The sequence below is a fragment of the Sorex araneus genome, chromosome 3, assembly GCF_027595985.1.
Source record: "Sorex araneus isolate mSorAra2 chromosome 3, mSorAra2.pri, whole genome shotgun sequence".
NCBI classification, from domain to species: Eukaryota; Metazoa; Chordata; class Mammalia; order Eulipotyphla; family Soricidae; genus Sorex; species Sorex araneus.
The window spans coordinates 226,483,782-226,499,520 of NC_073304.1; the positions used below are offsets into that span (position 1 = coordinate 226,483,782).

Here is a 15,739-nt window from a genome sequence, read left to right on the forward strand (position 1 = left end):
CCCCCCCCCAAAAAAAGAGGAAATTAGAGTTAGTTTTTAAACAATTTACAACATTTGCAACATTAATTTTATACATGTTGACATTAAAGTCAATTGCTCAGTTAAATGAATTAGAAGGAAACAGAATTAAGACCAACACAAGGTCATATTCATATGTGCAATAAAAATTGAATTTCGGCTTCAATAAAATCCTTTGTAGTTTGTTCTTTTTCCTTTTCTTATTTTCCCCCACTTGGCAGTTGAATACAGAAGTACAACCCTCAAAGAAAATAAATTTAATGACATTATGAGATAAGCTTTAACCAGAGAATGGTAGTAGAGAAACCTCTATGATTCAATGAGTTAAGCAAATAACTCAGTTAAGCAGAGGGCTGGAGCTATAGTACAGGGGGTAGGGCGTTTGCCTTGTATACAGCCAACCCGGGTTTGATCCTCAGCATCCCATATGATCTCCCAAGCACCGCCAGAAGTAATTCCTGAGTGCAGAGCCAGGAGTAACCCCTGTGGATCACCAGGTGTGACCCCCAAAAAGCAAAAAAAAGAAAATTAAACATATAATTAATAAAATAAGTAGAGCTAATAAAAGTTGGTAAATGTCTAGATCTTACACCTGCCTACTCAGAAAAAGTAGGGCAGGTGTAAAGCAAGACAAAATACACTGAATAGAGGTGGCAAATTTTATTCTTATATTTTTATTTTGGGGAAGGGGGCGGGTTTTAGGCCACACTTGGCAATGCTCAGAAGCTGTTCAGGGGAATACAGCACCAGGGAATCAAACCTGGGCCTCTTACATGTAAAGCAAGGACTCTAGCCGGTTGAGCTGTTTCTCAAGATCTTGCTCTATTTTTTTAATTAAAAAGAGGAACCAGATAATAGAGCGGGCGGGTGCTTGCCTTACATGTGGCCAAATCAGGCTCAATCCTCGGCACCCCATGTGTCCCTTGAGCCTCTCCAAGACTGACTTCTGAGCCGGAGCTAGGAGCAAGTCCTGAACACCACAAGTGTGGCCCAATAAAAAAAAAAATTAAGGTGGGGAGTGGGTTGGAGTAAATTAATCTACTTATCCTACTCATTTTCCATTACTTAAAAAGTAATTCCTTGTATTTTCTAAAGATTATCTTATTTCCATTTTTTTTATTATTTCATGAAGACATGCCTTACTCCCCTGTACATAATTATAGGCCAAATGCTGAGCACAACAGAAGGTATGCAACCATTTAGTGAAAAAAAATTATGGCTGTCGAAAGTAGATAATGGAACAAACACTATGACCTCTCAGTGTCTGTGTTGCAAGCCATAATGCCCAAAAGTAGAGATTATGGGGAATATTGTCTGCCATGGAGACAGGGGGAGAATGGGAAAGGAAGGGTATACTGGGGATATCGGTGGTAGGGAATGCGCACTGGTGGAGGGTTGGGTGTTTGATCATTGTGAGATTGTAACCCAAACATGAAAACTTGTAACTATCCCATGGTGATTCAATAAACTTAAAAAAAATTTTTTTAAATAAATAAATGATGGCTTTTATCACTTCCCTGAACGCTTCACTTATCTCCCTTCTCTTACTCAGTCAAATCCTCACATTCTTCAGGATTTTTTAGTCCAGAAGTTCCCCTACTTTAGTTTTTCTTTATACGTTCCAATATCCCCTATACCTCACTCAAAGTCAGGTGCCTTTCCGTTTAGTCACAGAGCATCTGATTTTTATCTTGATCAGACTTAACTGGATACAATCCAGTATAATTACAATTACCCTCTAACATGATTGAATAAATAAGAATCCTGTATATATGGAATTATAGTCATCTAATAATTCAATTTGAATCTAAAACATAATTCAAAGGGGCAGAGTAATAGTACAGTGGGTAGGGCATTTGCCTTACACACAGCCAACCCAAGTTCAATCCCCAGCATCCCATATGGTCCCCTGAGCACAGCCAGGAATAATTACTGGGCATTGCCAAGTATGACTCAAAAGAAATAAAAACAAAATTCTAGAATTTCACAAGGAAGATGACATTTCAATTTATTCACATAACTCATTTGATAAATTTTGTTGGATATTAATGGAGGCACAGGAACTATAATAACAGGATAACCTGCTAAAAAATCCTTATTGAAAATTACTTTTTAAAAATAACATTGGCACTTATAAGATTTACTGATTTATAGTATATAAACCAAGGAGGAAAATCTGGGAAAGCTTGAGAAAGTAAGCTAATGAGCATATATCACAGGAAAATATTTGTATTTTTTTACCGTGTTGGGCGTTCCCATTGGGTAGTTCTTGTTATGTGGTTTAGATACTGGATTCTTCCAGAGGCAGTTCGCCTTTCTTCCCAGCTTAGGGAAAAATTTTGAGAGATAAAGTCATTAATACAAAGCTGAAAACTGAATGTTTTCACTGCAAAAACCAAGGAAAAAAGACATCTGCTGCTAAAAATCAAGATTAAAAAAAAAGGGGGGGGCTGGGAAAAAAAAAAAGTATAAAGACAGAAGGATCAATATGCAATGGACTCTTGAATCAAATTTTTTTTGTGTGTTCCAGTTCTGCCATTTACTACTTTTAGAAAAGTTTCTTAACTTCTAAAACTCAGGTTATTTAATTTGTTAAATGAATAACGATGGGGCTGGAGTGATAGCACAGCGGGTAAGGCGGCCGACCCGGGTTCGATCCCCAGCATCTCATATGGTCCCCTGAGCACAGCCAGAAGTAATTCCTGAGTGCAAAGCCAGGAGTAACCCCTGTGCATCGCTAGGTGTGACCCAAAAACAAAAACAAACCAAAAAAACAAATAAATAAGTAAATAAATAACGATAATAATAACAGTAATAGCAATAGTGAGCTAATTATTAAGCACTAGCTATATGTAGACATTACATTAAGGAGTCTACAAGTGATTTCATTCATGTCTTATAATGTACACTATACTATTTATCATCATACTTTTGTAAATAAATATAAACCAAAAATTGAGAGTTAAATACACTGATTAAATATGCAAAGATAGTAAGAAAAAGGTGATCTAATTTCAGAATCCCATGCTATGAGAACTCAATGACATACTGTATATAAAGTGCTTACAGCATTATCTGACACATGCATACACAATATTCATTATTCTAATTACCATTGCCAAAAGTCTCTATCCCATACTACTAAACAGCAGTTTTTCAGATATTCATTCATATGCCTATTTCAAATAATTTAATCAAGCTTTTCTTCTTCATTTAATAACATTTACAGAATATATTTGTCAAATTTAATTTGTTTCCTAGTGAAAACTGTTTATAAACAAATTTAATGTAACTGATTCATGGTCTATTTTATACATTTATCGTAATAAGATCTCTCAAATTTTCTTAAGTATAAGGAAAAACTAAACTCTAAAACCAGTATACAAATTTCACAAATAGGAAACAACACTAATTTATCTCAATATTTTAAGGATATGATGTACATAATTCTCTAATAATCTTTACTTACCCATCCGGTAAGTCATTATCAAACAAACGACTGCAGTCCACAACTTGTCCTCCTGTGCCTATTCGATCTCTGGACTGAAGACTTACTATTAAACAAGACACTATTAAGAGTCACAGAACTAAAAAGAAATACTTTAACTTTAAAAAGATACACATTTAATGATCTGACTCAGCTTATCTTTAAATTTAAAATAAACTCTGTTTCCGAGTAATCCTGTGCAGCTCTTTCTTTCCCTGCCCATCCCTTCAGAGGCAAGCACACAAACATGACGCATCTATGCATTCTGGAGAATGCAGAGGTGGCTGTGGTACTCAGGTGCACTGCTGTGAGTAACATGGCAACTAAACTTGTGTCCTCATACTTGCAAGGTCCCTGTAAACAGTGATTTTTCCAAGAGATTTCTCCTTTTCAGTGATATTAAATTTATTAGGTTTTCTTAAGCATTATGTTTTCTTTAGCATGCTCATGGAGAGGAGTTAATTCCTTTTCCCTCATTTTAATAGTGTAATGCAAAGCTACCAATATGCTTCTGAAGAAGCCTAATATGAAAGCCACATTCACAGAGATGACTTTGAAAAGTTCACATTAATTCTGAGTTCTTTTGTTCATTTGTTCTGGTGCCACACCCGGCGGTGCTAAGCATCACTCCTGAAGGAGCTCACAGGATCTTATAGGATTATCTGTGTAGAAAGAAGGCAAGTGCCCTACCCACAGAACCCAGCTTTAATTCTTGACCCATCTTTTATAAAATATACTATGCGGGGCTAGAGCAATAGCACAGCAGGCAGGGCATTTGCCTTGCACGCGGCCGACCCAGGTTCAATTCCCAGCATCCCATATGGTCCCCTGAGCACCCTGGGAGTAATTCCTGAGTGCAGAGCAAGGAGTAACCCCTGAGCATCACCAGGTGTGACATAAAAAGCAAAAAAAATTAAATTAAAAATAAAAATAAAATAAATTTACATATATATATATTCATATATACACTATGCTCTTTGAAGAAGGGATTGTTCTCAATCTTTGGATTCAATGAGTTAGAATAGTACACAATCATCCAATATAGTATAAAGCTATCTTTGTATTTTTTCACACAAGAGGTGTGAGCTCTGGAACAACCTCTACTAAAGAGTGCTGTGACCTTCAACAAAATTGAGGGGCTGGAGCAATAGTACAGAGAGTAGGGTGTTTGCCTTGCATACAACTGACCCAGGTTCAATCCCCAGCATCCCATATGGTTACCTGAGCACCACCAGGGGTAATTCCTGAGTGCAGAACCTGAGCATCTCCGGGTGTAACCAAAACAAACAAATTTTTTAAAAATAAAACCCTGAACATTCTTCAGGCTTAGATCGTTTCAAATTGGATAATATGAAAGCTGGGTGATAAGTCCTTCTTGCTGCTCTGGTAGTCTTTAACTCTTTTTAAAAGTTTGGCAAAAAGGCAAACTTGACCCTACACAACCTCAAGGATTAGTAAATTACATGAGGAAGTATGATATCTTAAAATCATTTATTCTATGAACTTTCATTCAACATTCTAAAATATTCAGAACTGAAAGATTGTGGAAAAAATTAGTCATTTCAATATACTGTTTTTATATAAGCGCCACTTTCTCTTGTTTGTTTTGTTTTGAGACTATACCCAGCTGTGCTCAGGGCTTACTCTGGGCTCTGAATTCAGGAATCATTCTAGGGGAGGGCGGAGTGGGTCTTGGAGGATCATATGAAGTGTGGGGAACTGAACCCAAGTGAACTACATGCACGGCAAGCATCCTTATTATTCTATCTTACTATACTATCCCTCTTGTCTCTAAAAGCTCCATTTTTAAAGATTATACTAATAAAGTCCTCAGAAAATAAAAGCACATGTTTTAAAAAAACTGTGCTGAAAATGAATCAGTTTTTATAAAGAAAACTACTGAGAGGCCAGAGAAATGGTATAGCAGATAGGGTGCTTGCCTTGCATTCCGCTACCAGGGTTAATCCCTAGAATCCAGTATGGTTGCCTTAGTCTCATCAGAAGTTAACCCTGAGTGCAGAACCAAGAGTAAGCCCTTAGCACTACCAGGAGTAGCCCAAAAACCAAAAAAGAGAAAAAAAAAAAAACAACACTGAAATGCTTATTGAAATTTATTAACTAAAAATACATGAATGTTAAATAAAACTTTTTTAATGTAGCACACTCAAGTTTATCTCTGATATTGCTACTTTTACAAATGTAAATTTATACTTAGTAAAGCTACTTCATTGTCACTAGGCTTAACTGTCAAACAACATGTAATGTACTAAATAACATTACATTGCAAAGTCTTGCAATGCCAGGATTAATTCTGAGACCTTTTATTTTTCTCTCTTAGTAACTGGAGAATTATCAATAATGCTGTGGTGTAGAAATTTCCCTATGAAAATTATGACAGGACTTTGTTAAGTTGTTAACTGGCAATTCCCTAAACATGAGTCTAACTAGTCTGTAAAATGATATCTCTGATAGGCTCATAATTAGATTATCTTATTTAAAATTCTCTTGGTAAGATTCCAATGACATTTTCAGTTTTCCTGTGCGTGGGGGAGAGAGAAGTGGTGCAACCTCCTAGTGATTCTCAGGCAGCCAAGAACACACAATATTACTCAGGCCCTGCAGTGTTAGGGACTATTACCTGGACCCCCTCAATAGTGTTTATGGGCCTCCAGGACTGCACCTGACAATGCTTAGGGAAACATGTTTTAGGGACCAAATCTGAAGGGGCCAGAGACATATACAGCAGGTAGGGCATTTGCCTTGTACACAGCACACCCAGATTCAATCCTTGGCATCTCATATGGTAACCTGAGCACTGCCAGGATTCCTGAGTGCAGAGCCAAGAAACCCCTCAGCACTGCTGGGTGTGACCCACAAACAAACAAAAAATAAAGAAACCAAGGTTGGAAACATGGCAAGGCATGCACCTTAACAACTATGTCATCTCTCTGGTCCCTCCAATGACATTTATCATCTTTAAGAAGCCTCAAAGAAATATACATTAGTCTCTTATCATGCTATTAACTTGATTAAATCTCTACAATCAACTCAATCCATAACATATTTTGGGGGTCCATGCTCTTTGGGGGCCCACACCACTGGGGACGATGCTCGGGATCTAATGACAAAGTACGAAGTGTTAAGATATTCAACACTGGAAATGTGGTTTCAGGGATCTGTCTCAGGCTTCCAGCACGCAAAGCATTCACTCCAGCCCACTGGGCTATCACTCTGGTCCAATCCATTCATTCTTTTTTTTTTTTTTTTGGCTTTTTGGGTCACACCCAGCGATGCTCAGGGGTTACTCCTGGCTTTGCACTGAGGAATTACTCCTGGCGGTGCTTGGGGGACCATATGGGATGCCAGGGATCGAACCCGGGTTGTCCGCTTGCAAGGCCCTACCCGCTGTGCTATCGCTCCGGCCCCAATCCATTCATTCTTAAGAAAAGTCTCATAAAATTTCATATAAAGTCCTGCTCTTAGTCAATTCAGCCATGAGTCTAGTAAATGCCTTATCAGTTAATGTAACAATTTTTCCCCCTTTTCCAGTCAATGCTGTCCTATGATTCCCAATTCTATTTCTTTTTCAGTCAGTGCAAATATTTTTAACAAAAACATAACTAGAGAGTTCAACAGAATTATTTTCCTCTTAAAATCCAATTTGAGGATTTTTTTCAGAAAATTTTGGTTATACAGTGAATCAAACCCAGGGCCTTCCACATGTGAATGCTAATATGACTACATCCCTGGCCTATTTTCAAAAAATTTTCAATACTATTTATAAACTGTGTATTAGTGCTTTATTAAATGTATAATTTAAAATAATTTCCTTCTAAAAAAATTAACAAATCTTCACAACAATACAGTTCTTTTTTTTTTCATTATTTATAACTTTGCTTTGTTTTTAGTTGCAGTACTGAGGGGATCAAACGCAGGACCTCACACATACAAAGCATATATGGCTCTATTACTGAATAACATCCATGACCCCTCATAATTTTGTTGTTTCTAAAGTTAGCCTAGATCCTGGATCCACTACTCAAAATATTTCATAACACTCATACTTAATTCATGCTAATACAATGAAGCAAGTTACTATACTTTGATTTAAAAAGAATTTGGTCAATCTGAATAAGCAACAATTCACATCACTTTAAAATTCACACTTACCTACTATCTGTCCTCTAACTGTATCATTGTCATTTGGCCCAAGTTTGCACAGATCCAACCTCTGATCTATTTCAAATCAACAACAAAATAGCAATTAAAAAGAAAGCCGATTGCAGAGATATTAAGATCTACAGATAGTAAACTTCCATTTACTCTAAGTGGAATTCGGGCTACCACTTAAATACCATTGTTTCAATGGTGAAACAAATGTTTAAAATTGTCTGTTAATTGTGTCTCAGGGACTGGAGCAATAGCACAACGGGTAGGGCATTTGCCTTGCACACGGCCAACCCGGGTTCAATTCCCAGCATCCCATATGGTCCCCTGAACACCGCCAGGAGTAATTCCTGAGTGCAGAGCCAGGAGTAACCACTGTGCATCGCCAGGTGTGACCCAAAAAGCAATAAATAAATAAATAAATAAATATAAATAATAATAATAATAATAACTACTGTCTCAAGAGCTATTTTGAAGCAGTATGAGTTGAAAAACTGTCAGAAATATTGATGTAAATATTGTCTTCATCTAGAGACACCACTGTACAGAAAAAAAATCTGTCAAGAAAAGGTAATTCATCTACATTCTAATGGAAATACTCCAAATAAAAAGATTACCTAGTAGGGGCTGGAGCAATAGCAAAGCGGATAGGGCATTTGCCTTGCACGAGGCCAACCCGGGTTCGAATCCCAGCATCCCATATGGTCCTCCGAGCACCACCAAGAGTAATTCCTGAGTGCATGAGCCAGGAGTGACCCCTATGCATCGCTGGGTGTGACCCAAAAACCAAAAAAAAAAAAAAAAAAAAGACTGCCTAGTAGCACTAATTATACAGATGCAAAGCCAATCTGTCAATCCAGTATGGATAATAAAGTGAAGATAATCACTTCAATAACTTTTTTTTTTTTTCTTTTTGGGCCATACCGGCAACGCTCAGGGGTTATTCCTGGCTTTGCACTCAGGAATCACTCCTGGCGATGCTCAGGGGACCATATGGGATGCTGGGAATCGAACCCAGGTCGGCCGCGTGCAAGGCAAACACCCTACCCTCTATGCTATCACTCCAGCCCCTCACTTCAATATCTTGACCTTGTTCTGTAGCACTGCACTATTGCACTGTCGTACCATTGTTCGTCGATTTGCTCGAGCAGGCACCAGTAAGTCTCCATTGTGAGACTTGTTGTTACTGTTTTTGGCATATCGAATACGCCATGGGTAGCCTGCCAGGCTTTGCTGTGCGGGTGGGATACTCTCAGTACTTGCCGGGCCCTCCGAGAGGAACGGAGGAATTGAACCCAGGTCAGCCGCATGCAAGACTAATGCCCTACCCACTGTGCTATTGCTCCAGCCCTGACCTTGTCCTAATGTTTCTAAATCAGATCTATAGTTAAGCGGTTAACACAGATGTCTAACACTGCTTACTTTCTTATAATTTATTTTTTTGGGGGATGGGGGTCACTCATTCCAACAGTGCTCAGGGCTTATTCCTGGTTCTATATTCAGAGATCACTCCTGGTGGGGTTCAGGGGAGCATACAGCATGCTAGAGACAGAATCTGGATCAGTCATGTGCAAGGCAAGCACCTATCCACTACATTATCTCTCCAGACCTCTATAACTTGTTAGTATTTTACTTTTTTGTTAGCTTTAGGGATACAACTGGTACTGCTCCCCGCCTCCTTCTAGCATGTTATGAGGATTGGGCGGGTGCCACTCTTGGTAGTGCTCAGGGGACCATGCAGTGCTGGGACTCAAACCTGGGCCAGTCCATCAAGCTCTCATTCCAGTCCATGTAACTTCTGTTATTTTCACCAAAGTCTTTTGTACCATTCTTACTCATTAATAAATCCCCACTAGCTGATACTTTCAACACTCTAGTCACAAAAGTAAAATCCACTTTATTTCAGAAATCACCTTAAAGAAAGGTGTTAAGGGGCTGGAGCAATAATACAGTGGGTAGGGTGTTTCCCTTGCAAACGGCCAACCCGGGTTCAATTCCCAGTATCCCATATGGTCCCCCATCACTGCCAGGAGTGACTCCTGAGTGTACAGCCAGAAGTAAGCCCTGATTATCACTGGGTGTGACCCAAAAAAGCAAAAAACATAAAATTAAATTTAAAAAGATGTTAAGAAATAAAAATAGTTGACACCTTCCTTTTCACTCTTCAGAGTATCTTTATTAATTCTTTTTTGGGGAGAGAGGGTGTTTTGGTTTTGGTTTTAACCACCACTTAAAATAAGCCAGTGGTATTCATGGCTTACTCCTAGCTGTGCTCAGAGGACTATATGTAGTGCCAGGGGAAAGAACCCAGTTTGGGCAGCATGTAAGGCATGCACCTTACCCACTATACTGTCTCCAACCTGAATATCAATCATTGTTTAAAAAATTTATAAATTCACTGAACACTAAATATGTTTCAGGTTTCACATATTTAAAGTGGTTCATTCATTATTTTTTAAGTCCACAAAAGAAATGTAGACCAGAAACTTTTAGCAATACTGCTAAAACACAGGAAATCTTTGTTTATCTGCCTCTCCTATAAAGCACATATTGTATAGTATACATGTATATTTTAAAGTATTTTTATCTACTCACAACCAGTATCCTTGAGGCGATTGATGGCATTGGAAAGAAGACGAACACAACCAAGAAATCCAGCACCTTGTTTTTTATGGATCTTCTTGTGATTCCATATACTGATCGTAACTGAATCAGACTTTCCAATATACCTAAAATATAAAATTACTGCATGAGTAAATAGCTTGGAAATCACAAGTAGTTCAGAATAAATTTTTTTTTGTCTTTTGTCAGTGTTTTGAGAATGTGGCTACGTAACACAAAATATGTTTTGAGTTCAATCAATATTCAGAGAAATGAATTTAAATTCTGTCTTAAAAGTCAAATCTAAAAAATTTTAATATAGCCCTTATCTGCCACTGAAGCTGAGTAACAATTTTTACTAGCTTTAAAAAAAACTTTTAGTAATCGTTTATTAACACTGAGAATTTATGATTTCTTTCTGAGAACAAAATCTTTCAAGAACTTTAATCACAATCATGTTTAAATGACATGACCTATTACCTCAGAATACTCAGCTTATTTTCAAGGGGCACTGCCAAGGCTGACAGACCAAAAATCTGACATACCTGTTATGTTTTATAATGCTGTAGAACAAAAGGTGTAACGCTTTTCCCCTGCTTCTTTCCTGTATGCAGGCCTTGAGCGAGCAGGACTCTTGCAGATTTCACTTCACTGCCTGCAGACAAGCAGAGCAGGGGAAAGCGTTACTATACTTGTCTGTACATATATACCTGCAAGTATGTAAAGGCTCTACCACGGCCAATTGTTAACATGGTGTCAATCCATGCAAAAATATAGTAAAATAATTATATCAGAAGAACCCTAATTGTATTTTAATGATTCTAAGAGATCAAATTTTTGGTCCAACAACCTTGACCTTACAGTGTCCTTTAGAAAGCAATTAATATCAGAAAAATTCACCTAGTGTATAGTCAGAACTCAAACTTTTGTTTCTGTTTTGGAGCCACACCCTGCAGTGCTCAAGGGTTATTCCAGGCTCTGTGCTCAGGAGGGACCCCTGGTGGTGCTCAGGAGACCGTATGTGGCACTAGGGATTTGAACTGAATTCAGTGTGACACAAGGTGAGCACCTTAACCCCGGTACTTTCTCTGGCTCAAAAATTCAAAATATAAATGAGAACATGGAAGGTAACTTAAGCACCTGGACCCAACTATATTTAAAACAAGCCCTTTCAATTATGCAAGCTAATACACCATCTTTCTAAAAATTAAGCAAACTTGCTTAATTTTATGATCAAAAACACGATAAATCAATGGATTCATTTTAATCTGAGCTTCAGCTCAATCTGAGCTAGAGATTAATCTAAACTAGTTAGTAGTAAGGATCAGTGAAACAGCTTCAGGCCAGACTGGGAGGGGACAGGGAGGGAGGGGCGGCGGCACCTCATGATTATCTGTTCTTTGAACTATGATTCATTTACAGATAATCTTGATAAATTGTTTCCTGTGGGGCTGTTGGTTTAATTTTTGTGGGGTTTGGGGCAGGAGGTAGGAAAGGGAGGCAGGCGCTTAGGCCACAATTGGCCATGCTCAGAGCCTACTCCTGACTAAATACTCAGGGATAGCTCCTGGCAATAATATTGGCAGTGCTCAGGAGACTGTATGTGGTACCAGGGATTGAACCACATGCAAGGAAATACCTTATCCACTGTACTATTATCACCACTCCTGTATCACTAGATCATAAATGCTCTACAATAATTCTAACTCTTTTCATTAAAGGCTACAGAATATCAACAGAAATCACAAGAGAATTTATTAATGCCAACTTGTGTTAGGCTGTAACTAAATGCTCAAAAGATGTTATGTAAAATCAATTCACTTCCCTCCCTCAACTCTGATTTTCTTCATGTTGGCTTCATCTTCAGACACGTCGTCTCCAAGTAGTGACAATAATATCTGACAGTTCTTGGTTCAGCTCTGCATCTTCAAATAGTTCTAGCATGAACCGAAAGCTAATTTTCACTGTCCTCGTCTGAGTACCATACTGTAGACCAGAAACTTGGTCAAACAGCATATGCTTATTCCTTAGCTAGCAAGGGGAGATCAGCCCTGCTCACAAACACAAACTAATACTTCTCTTGTATTGCTAGGTCATTAAATATTTATGACATTGTACCTTACCAGCCTATCCAACAAATACAGAGGACAAAAAACAAAGAGACTTGTTAGCTAGTATGGACTCCGACTTCTCCAATATGGGAGACTAGGTTCCTGCAAATAGTTAGGTGAAGTACCTGCCTTAGAAACATGAGGTCACAAGTTCAAACCCTGGCACCATCCTACATGCAACAAGCATGATCCCAGCAGTACTAATGATTGGATCCCTATGCACTATACTATCTCTTCATCCCCGGCATGAAACTTTTAATGACATATCTTAATTTTTTTTTTTATTTTTGGGTCACACCGGCGATGCACAGGAGTTACGCCTGGCTCTGCACTCAGGAATTATCCCAGGGGACCACATGGGATGCTGGGATTCGAACCCGGGTCGGCCACATGCAAGGCTAGTGCCCTACCTGCTGTGCTATCACTCCAGCCCCCGTAGATTAATTTTTATAAGGGAAAACAAATGAAACATTAGTTATCAAGTACTATGTATCAGATATACTAAATTAGTAAGGAAAATTTTCAAACCAAGAATGTAGAGAATGCCCTGAAACCTCCCAGTGAAAAACAATCATAATGAACCAGATGATCAGACTCCACTATCAGTAACTCGCAGTCCAAAATGGTAGCCTCCAGTCACATGGAGCTACGGGGATATGGCTAAGACCAAACTGAGTTATACTGTAAATACAAAATAAATCTCTGATTTCAAAGACTTAGCCTGAGACAAATTACATTACTTATGTTACTTAATATTCATTACATGTTGAACTGAGAAGATTTTTTGTTTTGAGGCCACACCTATACTTCTGGAGGTCTCAGAGGACCATACGGGATGCCAGTAATCAAACCAGGGTCAGTCACACACAAGGCAAGCACCCTACCCTAACCATTATACTCTGGCCCCCAAATGAGAATATTTTAGTTATAATTTAATAATTAATCTTAATTTCAGACTTTTTGCATTTTACTCAGCTACAAGGAAAACTTAAATTACAAAAAGAAAAAAAATGCAAATTACAGATGAGTTCCCTATTTCTATTCAACAATTCTAACCTAGTCCTAGAGAAAAATGAAGCAATGAATTCAAAGTCTGAAGGGGAAGTGTTCTTTTACCTAGGAGACTATATTAGAAAAACAATAAGACAAAATATATTTTTGAAAATAGATCAGAAAGTCCTTTTTTTTCATCTTCATAGTTTTCAAAATGATAACAGAAGACAAACTCTACCAAATTAGGCAACTAAACACACACAAAAAAAACTGGAAGTCAGGGCTGGAGTGATATGTATAGCAGGTAGGGTATCTGTATTGAACATGACAGAGTGGATTCGATCCCCAGCATCCCATAAGGTCCCTGTGCATCACCAAGAGTAATTCCTGAGCACAGAGCCAAAAATAACCCCTGAGCATCACTGGGTATGACCCAAAAAGCCAAAAAATTTTTTAAAAAATTAAACTGGAAGTTATTGAACCTACAATATAATGGTTAAGAAAGTTATAGAATAATTATGCAGCAGGTCCTACAGAACCTAGACTGGAACAAGATGACAAAGGCACCAGGAGAGGTTATCTCAAGAAGCAAACAAAGTCACATGTTCTAAATATGCCCACAGGAGATATTCAGTCCTGTCACAAGTTTGGTATGTGATAGAAAACTAAACTAGCAAAGTAAATTAATAACTATCTTTGTTGTTGGGGTGGGAAGAATTTTCTTTTTTTTCTTTTTAGAGAAGAAATTTTCTAAATTTTAGGAAAGAAAATATAATCATACCACACCCTGTGATATATTTATCAATATTTATGTGATCATAATGTAAACAGAATAGTTTAACCAAAACGGGTTCAAATAACCATATAGAAGACTAGGAGACAGCTAGGGGCATGTGAGTCTTAAGAGAGAATGCAAGATCACTTGTAAAAGATAATCAGGGACTGGGAACAGGGACTCTGACCAAAGAGATGGAGTTCTGGGTCTGATCTCTGGTGCCACACTGAGCACCAGTGGGATAGGCCTTTCCCTCCGCACCATCAGGTTGGCCCCAAAGTTTATAAATGCCTAAGTGAAAAAGGAACAGGAGAGAGCTCAGAGGGCTGGAGCACATGTTTTATATGCAGGAGGGCCAGGTTCAATCGCTAGCACAATATGGTCCCTGAGTATTGAATAGAAGTAGCACTGCCAGCTGTGACCTAATTTTTTTTTTTAATTACCAGGAAATAAGAAAACACTTAAGAATGGGAATGAGTCTTGTGGTGGGGTTGGTGTTGGAACACAGGATGTCTATAACCCCAAAATTAATAACTATGTAAATCATGCTACATCAATTTAAAACAAAAAAGGGTATCAATAATAAAAATAGGGCAGGAACATCTGAGATATAGCTCAGAAATAGAATACCTGCCTTCTATGAGACCCTAGGTTAGATCCCTAGTGCCACCCCCACCCCAAAAAAGCCAAAAACCTAGAATAGAGAACTGCATTTTCTTATTAAATCTACATGGTACAGGCCAGAGCGACAGTACAGTGGGAAGGGTGTCTGCCTTGTATGTAGCCAACATGAATTTGATCCCCAGCACCCGGTATGGTCCCCTGAGCCTGCAGAAGTGATTCCTGAGTGCAGAGTCGGGAATAAGCCTGCTGGGTTTGGCCTCAAGTATCTTAACATTGAAGTAACATTAGTCATATAAAAAAAAAAATTTTTTTTTTAATAAGGTGCCACATCCAGCAGTGCTCAGGACAGAGAAACAAACCCATCAATATGGATATGGGGTCAGGGCTCAAGCTCTGCACTGCCAGAGGACTGCAGGGCTATACCCAACAACGCTGATGATGGGGGACAAACAGTACTGAGGATCTTGCTCATGCTAGTGAGGCATGTGTTCAACCCAACCTCTAGAAATTGGAACCCTTCCATTGGACTCTTGAAACATGGAAGCCCTATTAACCATTTTCTTTTTAAAGGTAAAAACACTGGGGCTGGAGCGATAGCACAGCGGGTAGGGCATTTGCCTTGCACACGGCAGACCCGGGTTCAATTTCCAGCATCCCAGATGGTCCCCCAAGCACTGCCAGAGTAATTCCTGAATGCAGAGCCAGGAGTAACCCCTGAGTATCACCAGGTGTGACCCTCCCCCTCCAAAAAAGGTACAAACACTACTATGATCAAACTAAAATTTCAAAGAAACCATCCACTTAGAATGAGCCTGCCCCAATTCTGATTTCTGGTTTTGTAATACTATGCACATATGTATTTTACTCATTTGAGCTAATTAAGAGTACCTCATCTTCAAAAACCAGCTATCAAGATAAGCCCAAAAATACCATCGCAAAATGTTTCATAGATTAATCTTTCTA

The 15,739-nt window shown here is 38.5% G+C and overlaps 1 protein-coding gene across 1 annotated transcript in view; it reads right to left on the minus strand.

The window, feature by feature from the left end:
• Positions 1-15,739, minus strand: part of SMURF2 (SMAD specific E3 ubiquitin protein ligase 2) — a 101,232-nt gene that overhangs the window by 45,652 nt on the left and 39,841 nt on the right. The window contains exons 4-7 of the mRNA XM_055131921.1: positions 10,268-10,401; positions 7,676-7,741; positions 3,488-3,572; positions 2,260-2,343 (exon numbers count right to left, since the gene is read on the minus strand). Of these exons, the coding sequence (XP_054987896.1) occupies positions 2,260-2,343; positions 3,488-3,572; positions 7,676-7,741; positions 10,268-10,401 (369 nt within the window). The remainder of the gene's footprint in view (positions 1-2,259; positions 2,344-3,487; positions 3,573-7,675; positions 7,742-10,267; positions 10,402-15,739) is intronic.